Source organism: Pleurodeles waltl, chromosome 2_2 (genome assembly GCF_031143425.1).
Source record: "Pleurodeles waltl isolate 20211129_DDA chromosome 2_2, aPleWal1.hap1.20221129, whole genome shotgun sequence".
Classification (NCBI taxonomy): domain Eukaryota; kingdom Metazoa; phylum Chordata; class Amphibia; order Caudata; family Salamandridae; genus Pleurodeles; species Pleurodeles waltl.
Genome location: NC_090439.1, coordinates 723,197,186 through 723,221,846, shown reverse-complemented (window position 1 = coordinate 723,221,846; position 24,661 = coordinate 723,197,186). Strand labels below are relative to the sequence as shown.

The 24,661-nt window shown below is 42.7% G+C and overlaps 1 protein-coding gene across 2 annotated transcripts in view; it reads right to left on the bottom strand.

Annotated features, from left to right (window-relative positions):
- C2_2H8orf34 (chromosome 2_2 C8orf34 homolog) overlaps positions 1-24,661 on the bottom strand; it is a 1,039,122-nt gene that overhangs the window by 130,237 nt on the left and 884,224 nt on the right. The window contains exon 13 of one of the 2 annotated variants that reach the window (XM_069220300.1): positions 4,329-4,425. The exons of the other annotated variant lie outside the window; for it this stretch is intronic. Within the exon in view, the coding sequence (XP_069076401.1) occupies positions 4,329-4,425 (97 nt within the window). The remainder of the gene's footprint in view (positions 1-4,328; positions 4,426-24,661) is intronic. 2 annotated transcript variants of the gene reach the window in all.

The window sequence follows — 24,661 nt, the reverse complement described above, 5'->3', positions numbered from 1 at the left end:
CCTTTCAGGGAACATTGCTGGTAGTGTAAAACTCCTAAATTCGTTTTTGCACTACTGTGAGGCCTGCTCCCTTCATAGGCTAACATTGGGGCTGCCCTCATACAGTATTGAAGTGGTAGCTTCTGATCTGAAAGGAGTAGGAAGGTCATATTTAGTATGGCCAGAATGGTAATACCAAATCCTGCTGACTGGTGAAGTTGGATTTAATATTACTATTCTAGAAATGCCACTTTTAGAAAGTGAGCATTTCTTTGCACTTAAATCTTTCTGTGCCTTACAATCCAAGTCTGGCTGGGCTTGGTTGACAGCTCCTTGTGCATTCACTCAGACACACCCCAAACACAGGGTACTCAGCCTCACTTGCATACATCTGCATTTTGAATGGGTCTTCCAGGGCTGGGAGGGTGGAGGGCTTGCTCTCACACAAAGGACTGCCACACCCCCTACTGGGACCCTGGCAGACAGGATTGAACTGAAAGGGGACCTGGTGCACTTCTTAGCCACTCTTTGAAGTCTCCCCCACTTCAAAGGCACATTTGGGTATAAAACAGGGCCTCTGCCCTACCTCATGAGACACTTGCTGGAGAAGAAACCTGAACCAGAACCTGCATCCTGCCAAGAAGAACTGCCTGGCTGCCTAAAGGACTCACCTGACTGCTTTCTCCAAAGGACTGCTGCCTTGCTGTTGCCCTGCTGCCTTGCTGAACTCTTGTCTGGCTGTGAAAGTGCTCTCCAAGGGCTTGGATAGAGCTTGCCTCCTGTTCCCTGAAGTCTCAGGACAAAAAAGACTTCTCTTTTTCATTTGGACTCTTCGTGCGCCGAAAATTTTGACGCACAGCTTGCTCTGCGGCGAGAAAAACGTCGCACACCGACGCTGATTGACGCGACGCCTTCGGAGCGACCGGAACTTCGACGCACGGCCTCGCAAGGACAACGCCACCCGACTTCACGATGGGAAATCGACGCGGCGCCTGCCGTGAGAGCGAAACTTCAATGCACAGCCCCACGGAACGACGCGCAGCCGGAAAACAAGCAGGAGAATCCACGCACAGACCCCGGGACATCTGGTAATCCCTGCGACCCACAGAAAGAGACTGTCCGCGTGCCGGAAAACGACGCACGACTTCCCTGCGTGAAAAATAACGACACAAGTCCGTGTGTCACAAGTCCGTGTGTGCTGGGGAGAAATCGACGCACACACCATTTTTCCACGTATCTCTTCTTCTGCGGCTCTTTGCAGAGATTTTCCACACCAAACCAGGTACTTTGTGCTTGAAAGAGACTTTGTTTGCTTTTTAAAGACTTAAGACACTTTCTATCACTTTTCAGTGATAACTCTACAATTTCACATTGCATCTTTATTAGTTTTGACCTACAATTATCCTGATAAATATTATATATTTTTCTAAACACTGTGTGGTGTATTTTTGTGGTGCTATATTGAGTTATTGTATGATTTATTGCACAAATACTTTACACATTGCCTTCTAAGTTAAGCCTGACTGCTCGTGCCAAGCTACCAGAGGGTGAGCACAGGATAATCTTGGATTGTGTGTGACTTACCCTGACTAGAGTGAGGGTTCTTGCTTTGACAGAGTGTAACCTGACTGCCAACCAAAAACCCCATTTCTAACAGTATCAAACATAGTATCTTCATCCACTTGAAAAACCGTACTCTCTCTAGGCCATTGCCATCATATCGTTCTGAGTCCCTGACTTAACTCACGCTTAATTTTAATTTTCATGGCCTCGTTAGGCTTCCTGTTAACAGAGATACCATTCGTACCGGGATTCCACCAGTCCTGTTTTAAAGTACTGAAAGCCTAGGTGTTCACTCTTGTTTTATTTGGTGGCTGCCTAAGGATTCCCACCCATCATTCGCCGAGTCATGAGTTGGTCCACCCCAAGAGGTATTGTCCTGGTGAAAATCAGTTTGACTGGGTCCCAAAAGTTGGGCATGCTCAAGAACGTTCTTGCAGTCTGTTATTTTCCATTATGACATGGGACACTGCAAACTCCAAAGATGTGGGAGACAAATCATGTGATTCTAGAGCCATATTTTGCTACTTTACCTTTTTGCAGCTGCAGAACGTGGACACATTGTTGATCATTGCAATATCACTGTTGACCAGATATGTACAGCTCCTGCCTGTGGCTGTACTTACAAGGAAAGACAAGGGGACTGTATGCTTTAAAGCAAGTTTTTCAAAGCATCACCTACAAGCTATGCACCGCAGCATCAGGTAAAAACTTTGTGCATCAAAATGACTTGTGGTCACGTCAACTTACTGTTCACCCTAATTTAAACGGCAATGTTAAAGATACAGTATTACTCTTGGTAATCACTTTAGGATGGGATCAGCCAAACTGCAAGTAGCAGAATACAAGCCTATGTAAGCAAAAAGCCAGAAGTTGTTTAACATCACTGCGAGAAGAGAAATTTGTGCTTGGCTCGCATATGAAGGACTGAGATAGCCTTGTCTGGCCAGACACAGGACATGACTAGATATTATAATCTCCCTCACTCATCCATTCTTGCCTACCTCTTGGCACAGATTCCCAAAAGACTTGCCATCTCAGTGCACATGATCCACTGGTTCCTTGCAGATGAGGCAACTTATCAGTCTTGAAAAAGAACAGTAGCCTGTGTAAAATTTCAATGTATGGTTGGAGTTGTATCCTAATGTAACTATCAAAGAAATGCCTTTTGAGGCCCCAGTGATCCCATCCCCAGGGCAGATAAATCATATTAAGGGGAGTGGGGTGTGCGTCCCCCCATCCTCGAGCCTTGGATAGGCCCCAGGGAGCCCATACCAATAATTACAGTAAGTCGAGCGGAGGTGCCACCTCGCTCCCCGAGCTGTTGATACAAGACCTAGGAACACATTCCCCATAAAACTCTAATTTCCTTGCCCGGGAAAGTGCTGGCATACCCTACCAACACTCTTCCGGGCAGGGAACACATCTTTACTTTTGCCCAGGTGGGAACAATGAAAAATGATGTTCTCCTAGGTGGGAGCAACGTTACTGAGCTGGCTCCCACCAGCACCACAAAGGGTGTTATCTGAGAAGCCAGCTGCCCCTCAGCCCCCAGTGTTTTCCTATAAGTGGGTGTGCCAGGTGGGCACCAGGGCACCGGCATTTGAAAAACAAAAAAGAAATGGCAGGCACTCCCACCATAGCAGTGGCTGAGGAGATGCTTTGGGCCATGGGGGACTTGGGCTCCCATTGTGGCCCCCAATGTTTCCCTATTTCTGTATACTCTTATGTTTATTACATGAGCTATGGCAACAGTTATAGCTATCTCTAGTCAGATCTAGAAGCAGCACTGTGATCTAGCCAGGAGAACAAAGATATGTATAAGATCGACCTTTCAAGGCAAACATTTAAAATTAGTTTTCTGCCAGTCAATATAGTGGCATACACAAACAAGCATTTGCAATGCAATTGGTCTCGCATTTCTCTGAGTTAGAGCTATTAGCTGCTGTAAACTCCCAACCGGACTTTTCTTGCCTTATTAAATGGAAAAAAAGAGCGCGATCGCGCTGCTGCAGTTCACTCATAATGAAACCTATGGCAAAAGTGCAATTATCTATGTAAGAGGGTCGATGTCATGCAAAGCGCTCGACTTCTGCCCAGCGAGATCGCGCTGCGAAAAAATAGAAAAAGTAGTCCACAAACCGGACTGAAAACAGCGAGCCTCGTATGTTTTCAGTACTTGGTCGCTGCGCTCGAGGAGGGTTAACCACCGGAAAAGGCATGACGTATGCATGACTTCCACTAATGAAAGCAAGCAGATTCTAAAAGGCAAGCCCACGGACCAATAAAGGACACTGACATGGACGGGGCTCTGAGCCCTTTTCTAACTACTACAGCGTCTTGCAAGCGATACGCATGCGCAAGTGCATGCTAGCGCATGCTCGACCCTAAAAAGGATATTTAGACAAAACGATATTCAACATTATCACTGTGATTAACTTTTATACTTGTGGCTTGGCCTAAAAGACAACCAAATCCAAGCCTCTGGTCTTTGCAGATGACATAAAACATTGCTGGTGTAGCGACTGTGAGTGAAGGGACAGGCGTTTTCTACAGTAGGGGTAAGGTTATTTTGCCTCCGCCTCAAGCATAAGAATGTTAAAATACCAAGAAGCAGCAAGCACAGTCTGCAGCACAACACAGAGTATGTACATAACTCCAAACTATTTCCATTAAGTAAATATAAGACATGTTGATTTTACCATAATACTTTGATACACAGCAATATGATCTTAAGTTAATGCACCATGTGTCCTCCATTGCCAACTCCTACCATCTTTGGTACTTACGTTTGTCTCGTTCTGCTTCCACACCTTCACTTTCTGTGTCACTCGGAAATGTCCAGGGTTGATGTGCAACCTGAAGTTGTTGAAAAGCATCCTCCTGCTAAAATACACACAGCATTAACATACGTCCATGAATCTGCTGTTGTTTTGCTTTCAAATTCAATTGTGTCTAATATTACTGCTTAATAAAAAATATAGAAAGTTCTGGGAGATGTTTTGCTTCAATAAAATTTGAAAACGACTGATGCCAAAGACATTTCAGCGAGTACAGTTCACCTCCACCTTGTGAATTTAGGGCATGTACTGGATTCGTGTAGAGTAGATAACGGGCACAAGGTGTGACCTTCGTTAGTGCCTTGTGTGCAGTTTTTTCCTGTTTCTGGACTCCCTAGTGAATTGGTTATAGAGGTACCCTATAGGTACTGGGCACAGGGTATGGTCTTTGGGCTTGGCACCAAGTTCGGGGTCAGCTAGTCACAGCATATGGTCTTTGGCCATGCCCTGTTACTATTAATTCTGTCCTCAGATGGAAACCAGGTATGGCTCAGGTCTTCCAACCAAAAAGTAAATGCGTTTAATTCACTGCAATTTTATACTTGAAAATGTTACTTGCAGAATGTTAAATGGTTGATAAACTGATAGAGGAAGTGTCTCAAATGTTGCATTTCCATTGCTGTTTCAGTAGTGAATTATCTGAAAATAAGAATGCAAAATCTGCTGCCTTGAGTTTGGTTAGTAGGGGTATTGACCTTGGATGAAGATTCGTGACAGGATGGGCAAGGGTCACGGTCTAAAGTCCTGTTTATACCCAGGGCCTGTTGGTAATTGTGGAAAGGTTGATGGGACATAAGCTAGACCTTGTGCCCAGTGCCTATAGAGCATGGCTGAAGGTCATGCACACCAAGCATTGAGCACAAATGGAGTAGATACAGGACGTGGCAGAGGACCAGGCGCAATGCCCAGTGCCCTTTGAGCATATTTGAAGGTCATGTGTGGGTGGCAGGTACTGGAGGTAAGGGGATAGTCCTAGGGTACAGGAACAAGCAGTATTATGGCTCCAGTGCCTGCATCTCATGCTGCAGGTCATTGATGAGCAGGCACTATAGGCTGGGGTCGAAAACAATCATACACCAGCAGTGTAGCCTGAGCAAGTCCATGCACCGCGCTCAGATGATACTAGCAGCAGGAGTACTGCTCATAGAGCGTGGTCGAATGCCATGACATCTGCCGAGCATCTAGAGAATTCGTCTTGAGGACATGCTCCAGGGCATAGCCCTAAAGACTTTAACTGGAGGGAAGCCATGCTTATAATCCCAACCCTAAAGATGGTAGGAACAACAACCATGACAGCCCATGACAAGTTGTCAACTGCTGTATTGAACCTTTACAATTTCACGTGATGGGGTTTGAGCTGCATCTTACACCTCTGAAAGATGCCCCCCTCAAACACGTCCCTGACGGTGGCAGCAGAAGCAGGACAGTGACCGTTTGTACAAAGCACAGCCTTTCTCAACTCTAATTGCAGGGCTATTGAAAACGTGAGGAAAAGCCAGAGCAGCACAACAAACTGATGGCTACAATATTGAATCTGGCAAGTTCACTTTATTTGTTTTGAACTGTACTTTATGGTACATCACAGAATATAATGCCCAAGGAAGACAGACTAACCCATCAGAACACATGTTTTAAACCGCTATATCTGACTACCAGGGTTATACAAAGAAGAAATCAATTACCCCCTTTCCGGGATACTGGTCAAAGGGCACGTTTGACATTTTAAACCAGGGCAATAGCTGCAACTGCTCGGATGCCATACTGGACTAATGCATTTAACGCTAGGGAACAGTGTATCGATACAGCTAATCCTCATACAGAGTCTCAGATTTGTGACACTACGACGAACAGCTGAGATAGCCGACCACCTGTTTGGGTACAAAAATATCTTTAGAAAACAGAGAATAAAAGTCTCAAAGCTCGACTCTCAGCATTGCCCTTCATTTCCTAAACATTAGAAGTCTGAATTTAAGAGTTAGACTTTTGGGATTAATACCATAACAAAAGAAAAACGTACTGAAATTCAACCCAACAAATCCTGAAAATGCCCGAATGCTGACAAACATCTGAAAACACTTTACTCCTCTTTGCATCCTAATGTTTGCTGGCTAGCAGCACGCTCTACATAAATAAGAGGGCTGGGAAATGGAAATAAATAACGCTGGAAATATAACTTTTCTATGTCTTTTCGGAAAGTTTGCTCATGGAGTGCAGTGGATTTACCAATGTATTGCAGGACTCTGATGCCCTGAAGGTTTTGCAGCAATTCAACGTTATGATGGTAGGTAACGGGGGCTGTTGTCTACCTTTTTAGGGTTTCAGGTTCCTGTAACAAATGTCTCCAACAAAAGATGTGCTAAGGGAGCACTGCCAATTTATACTCGTAATTCAGATTGTGAGATGACTCATCTCAATTTACATATTAATTTTGTTTTGGTTCTCACGCTGGCAGTATTGAAAAGAGGCCATTTTCAAAAACAACGAATGCAAGGTAATGTTTACTTAGATATGGCCACAAAAAGGAAGAAACATTTGGTTGCCAAATGTATTATTTTGCTAATGATCTTAAATTCAGTTTTCTAAATGCCGACTGAATCGTTTCAGGGGTTTTTAATTTAAATCTCACAATGGCCAGTGAGGACGACCTGATCCACCAGTAAAATATTGTGTACAAGATCCCAGAAAGGGCTCATTCCTCTCAGACGAAGGGTCAGCTAAACACTGGTCTTCATGATTTTCTCCATAGCTTGTGAGTTCGTGCTCTAAAGGGTGAGCTAACTTCAGAGAAGCATATTCAAGTTATTCACTTCTCGCCGAGGAGGAACATGTTTTTGCTTCATAGGAATTGTGAAGTAGCTGCACCGTACACAGAGGAAAGGTGTAAAGGAAAGGTGTAAACAAAATAAAGTTTATTGGAACCAAGACCGGAGTGAACCTTCCCTCAGCCAGCCGCCAAATAACTGACTCGGGAAGAATCATTGCCTATAAACATTCTAATTCTACAACTAAACATTATAGAAAGACATCACACTTCATATATTACACACATATGCATCCAATTGGAATATAACACATCTCCCCCTTTCACATCTATACAAACTTAACCAACTCGACAAAATAACAAAAGAGAATACACACATACATATAAGAAAGAAAAACAATAGCTTAAAATGTACACACCTTGTACATAATCTTCCAAATTACAAGGTGGTTTACGATTTCTCTGACTGTGAAATTCTCGCGTCACAGCTGGCAGAGCGGTGTTGCGCCTACTCTCTCTATCAACAACCCCTCTCCCAGACTTCTCACTTACTGTGCAATCATTATCCTTTCCATTGCTTATCAACTCTTCATCGTTCACCATCATAAAACTATTGAAACCAGTATCATCATAACTCTCATCCATGGTATTCTGACTCCCTCTTTGATATAACGCTACTTTTCTCTTGTTCCATTTATTGCCATTTTCGAGCTCTACATACTCCTCCCTCACTTTCTTTACTTTGAACGGACCACAAAATTTAGATAGTCCTCCAGACACTCTACCATGCCTAATTTTCACCAAATCATCTTCTTTAACATCCCTCATCCTTACCTCTCTTCCCTTATCTTCAAATGTCTCACTCATGTCATGCGTCATCCATGCAGGAGTTAATTTAGAAACAAGCTTCCTACCCCTCATCTTCTCAAAAGGAGATACCCCAGTCGCTCTGTTGAGTGTTGATCGTAGTACGATGAGCCCACACCATCTCATTTACCGTTCTTTCCACATCCCCATCACATTGGGTGGCCATAAGTATAATACCCTTAACCAACCAGTTGATCCTTTCCACCATTGCATTCACCTGAGGATTATAGAATGCAGTGTGATGATGTTTAATCCCACAATAGTCTAAAAACTTCCTCATTTCATGTGAAGTGAGTTGTGTCCCATTGTCTGTTATCAAAACACGAGGGTGTTCTTAGTAGTGATTTTGGATAACAATTTTACCACAACCCATCTGGAGTGAACATTAACCATGACCAAAGCGTTCTTAAGACTGTTCTTTAAGCCTTGCATAGCACCAAAGAAATCTACACAAACAGTGCTCAATGGGGAACCTGGATCTTCCAAATGACCCTGCACACTTTGCACTCCAGTCTTCAACCTTTTTTTACTTTCCTTACAAACAATGCAGTCTTCAACCCAATGGGAAATCATATCATCCATTCATGGCCACCAACAGTTTTCCCTGACTCTCTTTGTTAGTGTGGTTTGCCCTAAATGGCCCTGATGAGCCGTACCAACTATTTTGTTATGCCCTCTGGAGGCACAAATTTGTAATTTCTCATGATCATTCTCTCATCCACCGCAGTTAATTCATCCACAACTTTAAGAAAGGGTCTCAAGGAAGGAGTAACAGTACTCTCTCACCTTTTATCTTGCCTTACCATCCATACTACTCCCTTGAGAACTACATCATCACCCATGTGTTTCTCCCAATCATGAGCAGTAAAGGTTCCTGCATCACATTCCTCAACCTTACATAACCATGCGACAGACCCTTCCTGTTCTCTACTTATTATGTCCTTTTTATCCTTGTCTTGCCAATCCACCCATAGCCTTGAAAGACAATCCTCCTTTACATTTTTCCAGCCAGGAATGTGTTTTACTCTAAAACGATACTCTTGAAGTCTTGAAGCTTATCTCGCTAATCTAGTGGAACCTTTGCCTGCCCCTCCAGCACTCAGCATCTTTATAAGTGGCTTGTAATCAGTTTTTATGAGGAAATCAATACCCCACAGGAACTTCCTTAAACTACAGACCATGCTGCAGCTAACGCTTCCCGCTCTATTACAGAATAATTTCTCTCACTCTCTGTGAAAGAACACGAAGCAAAAGCTACTCTCACCTCTTCTTTCCATTGTGCTTGCGAGAGAAAGATGCTCCTACTCTGCAAGCACTGACATCAACTGTCACAAAAAGTTTTCGGCCGAACATCAAAGAGCATTAAAATACCTGCCTTGCAAATGTCTTATTTTATAGCATCAAACGCTACATGTTGAGCATCATCCCGTCTGAATGTGCGACCCTTGTGCAACAACATCCTCAATTATTCTGTTTTTAAAGCAAACTTGTCAACAACATTGCTGTAATACTCTATAAGACCCATAAAAGAATGTAGCTGATCTTTATCATGAGGAACAGGTGCAGCTCTGATGGCTTTCAACAAATCCACCTTAGGGCTGATCCCCTCCCCCGATATCGTGTGTCCCAAATAATCAATTTCCTCCATTAGAAATTTACATTTATCTCTTCTTAGAGTTAGACCAGCCTCTTTCAACTTATCTAATACCACTCCTAATGTATAGTTATGCTATCTTGTTGTCTGAGTGAACACCGAAATGTCATCTTGGAAATATGTTACATTTTGTACACCCTTGAAAATTTGAGACATCACTCTTTGGAAAACGCTTGCAGCCAAGGACGGTCCAAAAGGCATCCTCGTGAACTGGAACGTGCCCTCCATTGTTATAAACATGGTGACTGCACAAGACTCATCATGTAGTTTTATCTGATTGTATGCATTTTTCAAATCTAGTTTGGAAAAATACCTACCCCCCTTGAGTAATGACAGAAGCTCATTAATGTTAGGAAGGAGTAAAGGGTCAGTCACAATATGTTGGTTCGAACTACGCAAGTCCACACAAAACCAGAGTTTTCCATCACTCTTCTTTGTAATAACTACCAGAGAAACCCATGGTGATGCTTCAACAGGTTCTATAATTCCTTCTTTTATCATATCATCTAACATCTTCCTCATCTCTTCTCTCACCAGTACAGGAACTCTCCTTACTTTATGTTATGATTTTATATACATATCCTTTCAACATCCCCAATTTTTTATCAAAAGCATCTTTCCCTCCTGTCACAATCTCTTTCACACTCCTATCCTGAACCATTAGCACTTTGTCTTTGGAATGTGGATCAATTACAATATGTTTTGACCAATTTTCAAAATACAATTGAACACAGCATTTTTTTACTTGGCAAAACAGGTAGGAAATATTGATAAGCAAATCAGACAAGATGAGACAACCAGGTCTGCCAGCAGCCATTTTCAAAGATTTTGCAACATATTGGGGTGAATGGCTTGATCCAGTTTTTACGAGCTCTCACCAAAATAAGGTAATCACTGAGTCTTCAAGGTTCTCAGTTCTATATCTATTTTATAAGAAAGGCCCCATTAATGATTTGCCAATTATGATCCATTTGCTCCCGGTGACCTAGATACAAAGTGCCATGCTGAGATCCTCCTGAAAGAGTTCGAAAGTTAGGCATGTGGTCGTAAAATGGCCCTCATTATCAAACAGGGGTTCAATCCACTGCTATGCCCACTCTTTGGTTCCACTTTATGACTGCTTTATTGAATTTAAAGGTGCATCCACTAGAGCGGAGAGAGGGGGAATGTGGCAGAGGACATTGGGTTGGGGAACATTGTGATTTCTGTTAAGAGTGGCTGAAGCCCTATTTTGAAGCACGTGTTTGATGGTCGAATTATGTGCTACGAGGAAAATCTCCCCAAAGATCATGACCACTGGAGGCTTGAAAAAAGGAGTGAGTTCTATTGCCTCTACTGTTCCAACCTGTATGTGGAAGACCTTGTAGATTAATTTGAGGCAATTGGCCTTCAGCTATGCTCTGCAACTAGAATCCATCTCCACAGCAAACACACGGACCAACCTGTGCACATGCCTTTCTTCCCCTCTGCTTAGATACTGTATTTGGTCCAGAACCGTGCACGCTAACCATGTCTACTTAAGCTGCAGAGCACGGTGCCCACTGAAATTTCTGCCAAAAGCATTGAACTAGTAGCAACAAAAATACATTTTGGGTAATTCTCCCTCATATTTTACATTTGGCCATATTGTGAGTAGGAGACTACCCTGCTAACTGTCACAAATGATTTATGATCACAGCTTGATTTTTCCCTGAATAATTGTCTTGCAGAACTTTTTACTCTCATTCTAACAGATAGTTTTTTAGCTGTCTTCATGCAATAAACGAGCTCGACAGACCATCATTCCAGAATAAATAATTTACTGGAAACTCAGTAACTGTGGGATGTCCAATGACTCTTTCGTCCTTGCTCAATATCTCCAAACAGTCTCTGATATAGGCTTAGGGATGATGCTGATGGTACTCATTTGTACTCCAAGTGTCAAGCTTCTGGTCTAGTCATCTTAGATTTCGGACAGACTCGTACTTTGGATGGCGTGGGTAATGTTTATCTAAACACTTAGAACACCGAATAACTGCAGAATATATTCAAAGCCACCAATGAAGTATTGATGATAATAAACTCAAGTTCTGACGAGTAGTCAAAACATTTGAAATCCCACTGCACTGACATCTCACCAGGATCCTCTTAGAGAGAACAGTATTTCCCTTGATGCTCACATATTTGAGAGTTCTTTGTCATGTACCCATTGTCTAGCCACAGGGTACTCCTGTAGAAGTAAAATTGAGCTGAAGTAGACATCTGCAACTGTCTAAACAAGAGCCTACATGTGCTAAAACATAACGTCATAAAAATAAACCCAGAATAGCTTGTGTTGGGAGCAGGACATGTGCGAGGTCTATTTATTTTTATATAGCACTCTGTCTCTTCCAGCTAACGTCAATGTCTTGATCCGGATATTTATGAGGTAATTTGATTTGTGTAGGTGTAATGTTTTCAAACTTTTTACTCTTTTCATCTTTTTAATTTTCCCGTGATATGGTTGTGGATATACATGAATTTAGATGAGATTTAAGTACTAATCTTCTCTTTTAATCTTCAATCTGTTTAATTTGTAATGCATTTTGCTACTGTCCTGCTTTTATGTTCAAAGACAAGTAGCCAAGGTCCAAATCTCCCTTCCTCAAAACTGCCCAGATTAAACTATTTGACAGTGGGTAATCAATTGGGGGATGGACCAGTTTGCCCCAAGTCGTAAAAGAGGATCCAAAAGAATTGAGAACACACTTTAGAGAAATCTAAATTATTGTAATGTTTCGAATTACATTCAAGCAGTGATACATGAAATCCACGTATATTAAGTGCATTTATTGGTCCCATACACAGAGATTTTTTCAGGGAATACAAGGAGAGACAGCCAACACTTGTTTCGCCCCTTGTGGTGTATTCACCTAGGGCTTTTTCAAGGCTGCAAGTAATAAAATGTGATCAGATCAGAGTAGTAATACTATCAAAATTAATAGGTTAGAGTATTAGTGAAATCCCTACAGAAGTACCATCCATTGGTGCAAGATGAAAGGTGTACCAAAGAAGGGAAAAGAATGTTAAGTAGTGATCATATCCAGGTAATAGTCCCGTAGTCTAGCCCAGAGTTGTGAAGGGATAGATGAATAAAAATTTGTGACGATTAATGTTGGAGATACATGCTCATAGACTTGTGACATTGGTGAAAGAGTAAAGAATATAAATAAAAATTCAATTTAAATTTCAGTTTAAAATTCAAGATTCAGAGTGAGATTAGAGCTGGCACTGTGAGAATTAGCATAGCTAACCCATTAATATTTTTTTTTATAATAATCACAACTGATTAAAGATATGCGTCAATAATTTTAGTCAGAAGACATCATATGATTTGCATTGTTCATCAAAGAAAATTAATTTCTTAGTGCAGATAGTCTAAGTGGAAGCAAGGAGTAAGATAAATACACTGTATACATTTACCTAATTATTAATGAAATACACATATATATGAGGCAGAGCCTAGTAGTAGAAAAGTTGCAAATACATGTCCTTAGGCATTTCTGTAGCAATCAACAAACTTTTGTTCGAACTAACCAGATAAAAACATGCATGAGTATACAACAAATAAACAAGTTCCCCAATGGGAATTCAGAGAGTTGTTGGTATTGTCCAGCAAAATATAGCCACTAAATAAAGTGTTCAATATCCTATATAAATCTGACAGCAAAAAAAAATCAACAAAAGCTGTTCAACATAGACACAGAAGTGCATACTGAGAGAAATCTAGAGGGTCACTCCCTATCAAATTAAAAATATATAACTCATATGTGGCATGCCAGGTGGCATGTAAAAGAAAATGTAGTCTGTGGGGGGAAGAACATACCAAGTCTAAAGTGGTTCCCGTGATCAACAATATCTGGTACTATAATAGTGGAAGTTACATAGATCATATTTAGCAAATATGTTACACTTTTGTCAATTGACCTAATTGTGCAAGTAGATGTTACAAAGGAAGTCAAAGAGTAATCAGAGCGACCATATGAATGTGTTGTTAATTGTACCATGGGACATGTCCCTTACCTTATTTCTGATGAAGAAGTCCTCGAATTGATCATGAGATCGTAATCAGGGCGTTCTAAACAGGCGCCATGTTGGGTTAAGAATTCACCTTCATGGGCTCTTCTACTATTTATATGGTAAAGCTGAAAATTGGTGTAGTCCTACTTTTGTTCCCATGTCGTATTGGGTGAGGGAGCAGCTTCCCGAGTCCCTCATCTCTTTTGATTATGAGGCTAATGTGAACGGAGTCCTACTTCTATGTCCATGATTCTATCTCGGACTCGAAGAGAGCAAAATAATGGCGTCGCCCATATTGGTCAAGCATTATACATGGTCAAGTACTGATCTAAGCTGGTTTGAGATATGAAAAAGCAAAAGTTATCCTTAGTATAATTTTATTAATGGGATATAAACATGATAGGTCTTTATTCTTGATTTCTGAACCCAAACGAGGGGGCGACCGAGATATTAGCAAAGTCCTATTTCTATGTCCATGACTCCACATCAGACTTGTAAAATAAATATTGTAAACATGTGTTATATAGGTATGGAAACTGAAAATACTAAAAAAACTATACTCAAAGGATGCTGCAGGACCAGTACATTTTTAATAGAGTGGAAGAGAATTGAACTCTTCAACTGAGCTGGTCAGACTGACAGATGAGATAGCAAGACACACAAGAGAGGTAATAGATTTCATTCACTATAAGTTTCCGATTCTGAAGAGTGAAGTGAGAGAGCCTACTGTAAAAATCTAGAATTTAATTCTGAGGTGCTCTTGGGAAAATCTCATTACTCAAGCTCCCCTACTGATGGGGTCAAGCATTCAAAGCGTGGGTAAAAATTGAAATGCGTATTGAACAGGATGCAGGTATGGGGCATTGCTGACATACTTGGAGCATTCATGATCCCTCTGATTGCTGACAAGGCAACAATATTTTTAGGCCTCATGTTGTTCATCCCTCGTTGTCGACGATGACCAAGGACATCACATTGAGGAGGATGACTGGGTACGGTGTGCCCGGCTGTGGCTGATCAGTCCGATGCAGGTTTGGAAGGCTCTATGGCCTGGGCACAAGTCATCTGCTGGGTTGGTTGGCAAGGTGTTGGCTATGGATTTGCGCAGCTCCTTGAAGCGCTTTTTCTGCCCATCTTGTGCCCTTGGGGAGGTGTGTGTCTAGCATACGTACAGGGTGACCTGTCCCCCTAACTTGGGCTCTCCTCAGCAGGGTGTAGATACTTGAGAGGACATCTGTGTCTGGAACTTTGTCTTGCCAGGTAATTTTCAGCAGCCTTCTTAAGCAGTTCATGTGGAAGCAATTCAGCTTTTTGGCATGGTGCTTGTACACAATCATTGTCTCACAGGCATACAGTAGTGTGGGCAGTACGACTGCCTCATAAATCATCAGCTTTGTGGACAGTTTGATGCCTCTCCTCTCCCACATTGACTCCTGCAGCTGTCCAAATGCAGAACTTGGCTTGGTGATGCGTGTGTCTACCTCATAGTCAGTTTTCACAGATCTGGAAAGTTTGCTGCCGAGGTATGTAAACTTGTCAACAGCCTTCAGGATTTCTCCTTCAGTGATGATATTTGGTTCTGCATACGTCTTCTGCAGTGCGGGCTGATGCAAGACCTCAGTCTTCTTGGTACTGATTGTGAGGCTGAAGTTTTTGCAGGCAGTGGAAAAGCAGTTCATGCTCTGCTGCATTTGGGCCTCTGTGGCAGCATTGAGTGCACAGACATCTTTGAACAGAAAATCGCGCACAGAGTCCTCTTCAGTCTTGGTCTTGACATGTAGCCTCTGCAGGTTGAATAGCCTTCCATCAGTCCTATATCTGGTCTTGATGCTGGTTTCTTCGTCATCGCAGAAGGTAGCTGACAGCATGGCCAATAACATCATGCTGAACAGCGTCAGTGCCATTACACAGCTTTGCTAGACTCCTTTGGTGACTGGGAAGGGACCAGAGGAGTATCCATTGTCCAGTACTCAAGCAAGTATGCCGTTGTCGAACTTGGAGCCTTGATGATCCATCTGATTGCTGACAAGGCAGCAATATTTTTAGGCATCGTAGTGTAACCTGAAGAGACATTTCAGGAGAATTCGAGACTTTATAGATGTAACAGGCTACAGAATTTACACAGTAAAACCAGAAATTTTGTGAAATTTAGATGAGATGTGTGAATTCTGAACTAAAGTTCTTGTTTAGGATGTAATGGGGACCATCCTTTGAAGGGAGCAAAGGAATCCAATGCCAGTCTGCTGAGTTGACTTGCTATGAACCAATCTATATAAGTGCTGGCACATCCTAACTGTCCACTTTCCTAGTCTTTGTAGACCTGGGAAAGTTTTTAAGAAGGTTGTTTGAGATCCAATTACATACATCTCGGCAGGCCCTAACCATGGCTCATGTCAGCAATTTTTGATTATGTGTTTGGAGGAATGGAAGGATTTGCCATTACAGTGATTGTGGAAAGACTTACTTGCTGGATTTGATTGTGAAGGAAAAAACAAATCCACCACAAAGCAGTGAAAACATCCTGGAACAATGTTTAAGTCTCTTAAACAGAATGTTGTGGGCAACTGTGTCATATATAGAAAAGTGTGAAATAATGTTTTTTTTTTAAAAAATCTGCAAGAATTTTGTGAATTATCCATACAGTGTGAAATGTGGCTTAACAATATCCTGTTTGAATTGTCTACACAAGTACACAGAAATGATATGCAAGATACCAACAGTTTGGTTGGAGCAGAAAATGTGACTTGGTGAGACATAGGGGGTTATTCCAACTTTGGAGGAGGTGGTAATCCGTCCCAAATGTGACGGATTTACCACCAGCCGTATTACGAGTTCCATAGGATATAATGGACTCGTAATACGGCTGGTGGTATATCCGTCACTTTACCGTCACTTTTGGGATGGATTACCACTTCCTCCAAAGTTGGAATAACCCCCATAGTTTGTTAGAAGCGGGCACCGTCTGGTGAAAATTACAGAAAATCACATCATGGAAAATATAGCAAATTTAATGCAACACAAAAAGCATGAATTTTGCACTTGAAATTCCAATTTCCTCCGGGTCTAGTCATATGCTGGTGAAAAGCAAGAGAGTATCACATCAGCTAACTGGCCTCCAGTGAGGGAGTTGAGTCTGTCTTATATGGTGTTGGCCAAAGGAAGCTATATCCCTTCTAGAGGTCTGTGCCCTGATAGAAAGTTGTGCAGGATGTTCTGTTTTGCTGGTTCTTGCATTTATCTCATTAGCTCCTTTTTCATAATTGTGCTCAAGTATGGGACACTGGGAAGCGATAGTAATTAGGAAGTATATGAGTATCTGCCTTAAGAATATCAACCATTGGGTGACAATTGCTACTTTCATTCTGACAGTAACCATGTCATGGGTATGGAGGCACTATGTTTGTGATGTTCGACACAAGGGGTACAAGATGTTTCTTGCTATACCTGGCAGTGATGATTCCCCTAGCAATTTATATATTTTTATTTCCTGGGCTACATGCAATTAAAGGGCAGCCCCCTATAAATTACCTGGGTTTCTGACCCACCAATTAACACTATGGTTCCTCTGCTCTTTTTTTTAGATGGATGAGCACTGAGTTAACCTCAACTGCCTTTGTATAGTAAACCTATGACCTGAAGTCTTGTGTGCCACTGGGCTCTAAGGACACAGTAACAGGGTGTGGTGTGGTGACTGTAACTAGATTTATCTGCACTTACATGCCTCCATTGTGGGGATGACTCCCACATGCAGGGAGAAAACTCCCTGCACATCAGGGTCACTTTGGGAGTTTGTTCTGGAAACCCAAAAGGTTCTGCAGAGTGGCAGAGCAGGCATAGTTCCCCTTTTGCATACTTTTTCCATGAAAGCAACTGCCTCAGCATCAGCAACAGCAGCTCTGAAAGTTCAGAGATCCTCGATGAGCAGGCAGTTATCTTTAAATATTGTGGGACTCCACTGCAGGGGAGATGGGGCACATCTTTCACTGAACATAGCCTCTGCTAACATAGTGGGCTGGCTGGCTACCCGCCAGTGCCTAGAAGACCAAGTTAAATATTTGGAGCAATATTTCTCTGCTTCTTGTGGACTGATTGTAAATAGGTAAAATGCTAATCATATTGTATACTTTGGGGGTCATTCCAACCCTGGCGGTCAATGACCGCCGGGTTGGAGGACCGCGGGAGCACCGCCGACAGGCCGGCGGTGCTCCCAAGGGCATTCCGACCGCGGCGGTAAAGCCGCGGTCGGACCGGCAACACTGGCGGTCTCCTGCCAGTGTACCGCCGCCCTTTGGAATCCTCCAAGGCGGCGCAGCTAGCTGCGCCGCCGAGGGGATTCCGACCCCCCCTACTGCCATCCAGTTCCCGGCGGTCCGCCCGCCGGGAACCGGATGGCGGTAGGGGGGGTCGCGGGGCCCCTGGGGGCCCCTGCAGTGCCCATGCCACTGGCATGGGCACTGCAGGGGCCCCCGTAAGAGGGCCCCTACAAGTATTTCACTGTCTGCTTGGCAGACAGTGAAATACGCGACGGGTGCAACAGCACCCGTCGCACCTTCCCACTCCGCCGGCTCGATTACGAGCCGGCATCCTCGTGGGAAGGGAGTTTTTCCCTGGGCTGGCGGGCGGTCTTTTGGTGACCGCCCGCCAGCCCAGGGAAAAACTTAGAATACCCTCCGCGGTCTTTCGACCGCGGAGCGGTATTTCGGAGGGGGGAACTCTGGCGGGCGGCCTCCGCCGCCCGTCAGGGTCAGAATGACCCCCTTTATGTCCATCACTGACAATTTATATGAACCTGTGATTTTTAGTTCAAGAAATTGATGCAATTTGTTTCACCCAAAAATTTAAGTAGGGAAATTCATGGGAAGTCATTCTGACTGGTAACTGAGAGGTACTGGGCTCTCACAGATTAAAATTATGTACCTTCACAAGACAACGGTGGCCTACATCAAATAAGTGATTAATCAAACATTTGCTGGTGGCATAGCTCTTTCACTACAGCAATTGTAACTAAAATATGAAAGCTTTATACCTTTTAATGTTGGCCTGTAAAAATTATGACTTAAGTATTTTAGTCATCTGGGTAGAATTTATCATTCTGTTAGGGCAAAACTTAAACTGTTAGCCAACTAAAGGGTGCAGCTTGTGCATCTTTATTGGTTTAATATCAACTCCAGAGGAATTAATTGTGATAAGATAACCCATGAGCCACAGCACTGTTGTCTTTGAAGCAGCTCAGTTAGAAATATTTGTTTTTAAATTCTTGCAATTAAGTAGCCTATGTGGGATGGTTATGCACATCTACTGGTGTGGATATATTTGATGAATTATTCAGGTCTAGTAAGTGTTATGAGAGGTCTCACAAGCAAACAATGAGATTAGTAGATTCCTCAAATGGTTGTATGACATAATAGCAGCCACAAAACCAACTTAGGAGAGAGTGAGTAGAAATAAGGTCCTGCTCACCTTCCCAAGTGTAATTACTAACCAATACACCAAGAGCAAGTACATTACCAGCCAGCCAGGGCTGAAACATGTTGACCAGAATTTTAGATGTAGGCGTGCATAAATTCTCCATACACAACTGCACTGTTTTTAATCTTGTCAAAGGCTACCATTAATTAAATACACTGAGAAGTGGGTACCCCACAGACAATTTTAAATCACCTTGTTTCTTTATGCGCTAACCACTGTCTATGTGACTGACTGTTAGGAACTACCCACTTCACTGTGATCAGGGAGGCACTAGGCACATGGGGTGGAACTTCTATGATGAAGCATGAAACCCAATAGGTTGGTGGGTAAGGGGTCTTTTTGACAATCAAGAAGAGGTCTGAGATTAACGGAGACAGGTTACAGATAATATTTTTGAAGTGGTAAGGTAATATCAGCCATAACAATATTGATTTACAAAAATATAGCAAACAAATACTGTTAACTAAAATATTGTCAATCCATACTTTAACAACAAAAACACGAGTATCAAGTGGAAACATATTTCCACACAAATATCTAAAATACTTAACATTGATAACAGAAATACAAAATGATGTAATCATTTTAAACAAATAGAATACTGCCCAAATATCGAAAGCAATATTACTGAGTACCAAAATATCATTAGTATGAAATTTAACTATTACTTTAGGACAAAATGAACTACTAAATTAAACAATAAATATTACATTTATTAAATCTAAAAATGTTATAAAATATATTGCACAATAAAAATAAATATAACATTAAACCAACATTCAGAAAAAAATCCCAATACAGCACCTATAAAATGTAATTGTGCATTAAAACATAACGTTTACCGTACTTAATGTAATGGGCCTGATTAAGATATTGACGGACCGACTGTCAGCCCGCCAGTACGACGGTGGTGAGGTGACCATCAAGCAATATCAGAAAGTGCACATTCCAAATGTGCTGGCAGGGGGGGCTCTGCACTGGCCGTGGGCAGTGCCCATTGTGGCCCCCAGCACTGGCTTTCTGGTAGAGCCTTTTCATGGTGGGACCCTACCATGTAAAAGCTGGGGGAAAGTGAAGTTGTAATTAGCACAGCTGTGCCGAACTCAGCCTACGGTCGACATTCACGTGAAACTTACCCAGTAATATTTTGTTGTAGGGTAAGCATTGCACAGTGGGAGACAGCTTCTCCCTTTTAATATATTTCTTATTAATATGTGGCGAATTTTAGATACCTATGCACTGTGTCAAGATGCAGCCTTATCCTAAGTTTCATCCATAATGGCAGTCCTACTGTAAGGCAATCAGTACGTAAATCTCTCTTTATGGATCATGCTTTTCAAATCCCATAGCACCATTTCTATTTTTTAATACTATTCTCCATAGTAGTTCCCCAGGTCATTGTTTGTCCTGATGAGACCATAGTATCCTCTTTAAGAGTTGAAACGTCATTGACAGCCAACAAGACAGACTTTAATTTTCCCTATCCAATTAGGGAATTTGTTCTATGGATGTATTTGTTCAAATACCACATGGAGGCTGTATTTGTGTAGATACAGCAATTATTGAACCAATAACAGTGATTCTTTGATTGTCTTGTGTTTTTTTAGTTGTTCTTCTCAATTGGGGTGTACTTTTTTCACCATTGCGTCTTTTGTGATTACCATAAAAAGATATGTTATGCTTTGACGGTTACTCACAACAATAAAAGTATGTGTCCTTTACATATCTGAGTAAGCATATCTGAGTACTGGTTGCAATGTATATAATTGAGATGTTTTTTTACATGCATGTAACTTCAGCTTACAAATGATTTCTAAAGAGAAAGGGTCACATGTTGACATGGAGGCTCAAGGAATGTTGGCAACAGTGATCGCACATAAATCATGTCAATGAACATTCACCACTTACCAAGGGAAAGTAGTGACCTATAACTGCATCCAAAGAACAAAGTAAGCCCTGTCACATGTATGTTTAACACCTTCACCTTACAGACTGCAGTGAGGCACCAGCACCAATCATATATTGAGGAAAATTAGATTTTGGTTTGCAGATGCCAACATACACATTTACCCAGACACACGGCAGAGGACAGTGATCAATCATTTACTTAATCTGGCCTGGAACACTAAGCAATGGTGGTCTGTTGCATAGAAATTACACACATACAACAACAAACAGTACATGGTTGATCAATGTACACAGCCATATGTGGTCCCTGCAGAGTAAGTGGTTTGTAGATTCCACCCAGTTGTGTCCTAGGTCCCTGGTCCAAGAGGCAAGGCACATCAGTATACAACACATGACATGTCAACACAAACAATCTCTCATCTACTAAGTCACACATGGCTCATCCCTAATTGTCAGGGGGAGCTGTCAGAATGTCACTCAATCACTTTGCAATGGGACAGGCAGGAATAGGCCCTGTACTCCCTCCCAAGCACCAGATAGGTCACTGCCAGGATGTGGGCCATTAGGGGGGCCATGATCCAATGGGCCCCCCACCCACATTGGGAAGACAGCCCAGCTTGGCCTCTGCAATCTTCCAGGCCCAGCACCTCAGGTCCTTCCACCTTTTTTTGCAGTGGGTGCTCTGCAGGCTTTGGACCCCCAGCGTCTTGTTTATGGCTCTCCATATCCCCTTCTTTTGATGGGTGTTGATCTGCATGGATGCAAAAGACAAATCAAGAGATTATGACCACAGGTTTTATCACAAATGGTTGAGTCACATACATGTCAGTAACATCAAGCTAGAACTTTCCTATTTGTCTATACTCCACAAGTGTGACACAAGCAAGCCAATAACTACAGGACCATGATTACAGACATACATTTCCCAATCTACAGACCAACCCACCACCCTGCTCAGGACCTCCAATGACTAAGCGAGCTTACTGACAACATTTGGGACATGCTCTAGCAACCTAGCAGAGATGTGAGCCACTAAGATAGACATCACACGTCTGTGGCTTCTGAAGGGTAAACTCCTTAGGCATGAATGGAACAACACATTCACACTCTGGTAAAATGACTCTGCATACAGTCCTTACAGGCCACTGCCAGTTTACAAACACTGGGGTAACAATGACGGGACTGGCATGGTGGGTACAGCAAGTGTCTTCCCTGTCCATATGTGGACATGTGGACTACCAAATGCAGATTCATGCCAATTCAGGGGTTGGGGTTCTGTGGTATGTACCTGTACCACAGGACACTCCTTCGGACATATGTGTCCATCCTACAGTGATCACATCCAACAAAGGCACACATTGTACAGTTTCTGCTATATGACCAGACTACTGAGCCACATATCATGACCTCACAGGAATCAACACACTGTTGGCACTGCCATTTATGTAATAAGCCTGTATAGGAAAAATATTACCTGTGGGACGGTGAAAACAGGGCTGTGGGAGTAGGGGACCTGTCATGAGTCAAAGACACACATTTACAATGATGCTAAGTGCACATATGGATTAGTTTAATGACTTACCTCTGTATCCATTCCTAATCTAATCAAAGGAATGAAGCATTCATGGCAGGATTTTACACCAGAGCCTCATATTACCTACATGGCAGGATCTGCTGAGGTTCAGGGAGTAGGCACAGTGCCACAGTTGCATAGCCACAGTGACTCCATGCCAGCTAAGGACTAGGACCCATACTGGGAGATACATTTGTCAGGCCTGGGTCTCTGCAGCCTGAGCAGACTGAACCTACATGCCACTCCATTCCCATCACTCCCATGCATGACAGTACATGATGTAGCCAAAAGCAATTTGGCATGTGGTGTGTTTGGCAACCTGAAAAGTAGAGTGAGTCATGATGTGCCTTCCAAACAACAGTTTAGCAAGGGCAGATGTGTAAAGAAATCTCTGTGGCACCATACACATTGTTCACATGACTCTCAACTGACTGATACAGCATTCATACTCAGCTCATGCTGTCATGCACATATATGTTGTCTCACATATACAACAATTATGAGGAAAGAGATGTCAGTGGATGGCTGTAATGTCACCTTGTCTAGTTATGTGCATCCAACACAAGGTAGATCTAGGGACACAAAAAACACACACCACAATGTGAATGATCTCAACATATGGCACTGACCACCAATACCTGCAAATTGTACATCCCATTAATGCCACACAGACTGCACTTACAGGCACATGAGTAGTCGATCTTGCACACATGGGCACAAACTAGCCTGTGAAGAGGGAAAGGATGGTGAAGTACAGAGAAAAATGTGCACATGAGACACTTAACTGCTCCTCTGGCACACCACAAAGCTGTCTATACAGGGGCAGGACCTCAGTCACTAGCCTCTCCAGCTCCTCTGGAGAGAAGGCAGGGCCCCTATCAGTGCTGGATGTGGCATGATTGCTCCAAGAGGTGGTATACAGCAGCTCGGTAATGGAGGTCTTGCTGGCAGCAGTGTCAGGAGTCAAGTGAAGGAATCTGCAGAACATGGCAGTCATGCCCACCACGTATGTAATCGACACCACTGGCAGGCGAAGTCATTGGTCCACGACCCACACTGGCAACAACTTTAGCCTATGTTGCTACTGCCTACCACCATGACATCATCCGACAGTGGTCGTGGGCAGTTCCTAAGGTCTAGTGGTATCGGTCAGGCATTTTAGAGACCTGAGACGCAGTATGGGGCTTCACAATTGCATCACATCTCCAGAAATCTTGTTATGACCTCACAAACATCCTTATCCTGTCTTGTCCTGTAAGTCGTACTTCTCAAACACCATTGTAGTATGTTGCATGGTACATATGGCAATTTACAGTGGGGCACAGTCCATCCCCATCAAAGGTCATTTTTGCAGTCTAGATATCCAGTCACATTTTGAGGGGCATTTGTGATGCACATCTTTGAGCTAGGTCCAGATACATGCTGTGTACATATGTGTGGCAAACCATGGGGGTCACATGTGACCACTGTGTCATTAGCAGCTGTGATGTCTTGTCACATGTTATCATTGACATGCATCATGTATGTAGCTGGGGAAACAATGAATAATGTCAGAACTAATTTCTTATCATACATAGGTACCCAGGGAGAGGGAGGATGTGTCAACCACCTTTCTACCGCCCACTGCCAGACCTACAGACAATGTAAAAACACCACGTCATACTCCTATATCATCTGAATCTGCAAACAGTAGTGGACTTCTGTCATCAGATGGAGCCAGATCTGATGCCAGCTATTAGTTACCCAACCAGCACACCACCAATTGTACAAGTCATGTCAGAATTGCACTTCCTAGCCACAGGGTCCTTCCAACATACATTGGCCCTAGCTGCTGGTATGTCCAAACTATGTTCAGCCTGGTGTTGAAGAATATCCTCTTAGCAATGATGAAACACATTGACAGCTGCATCCAGTTTCCCCAACATGAGGCGTTAGCCCATGTGAAGACTGACTCTTGTTGTTTTGCTTACCTCCCACACGTTGTGAGGGTTATTGATGGCACACATGTTGGC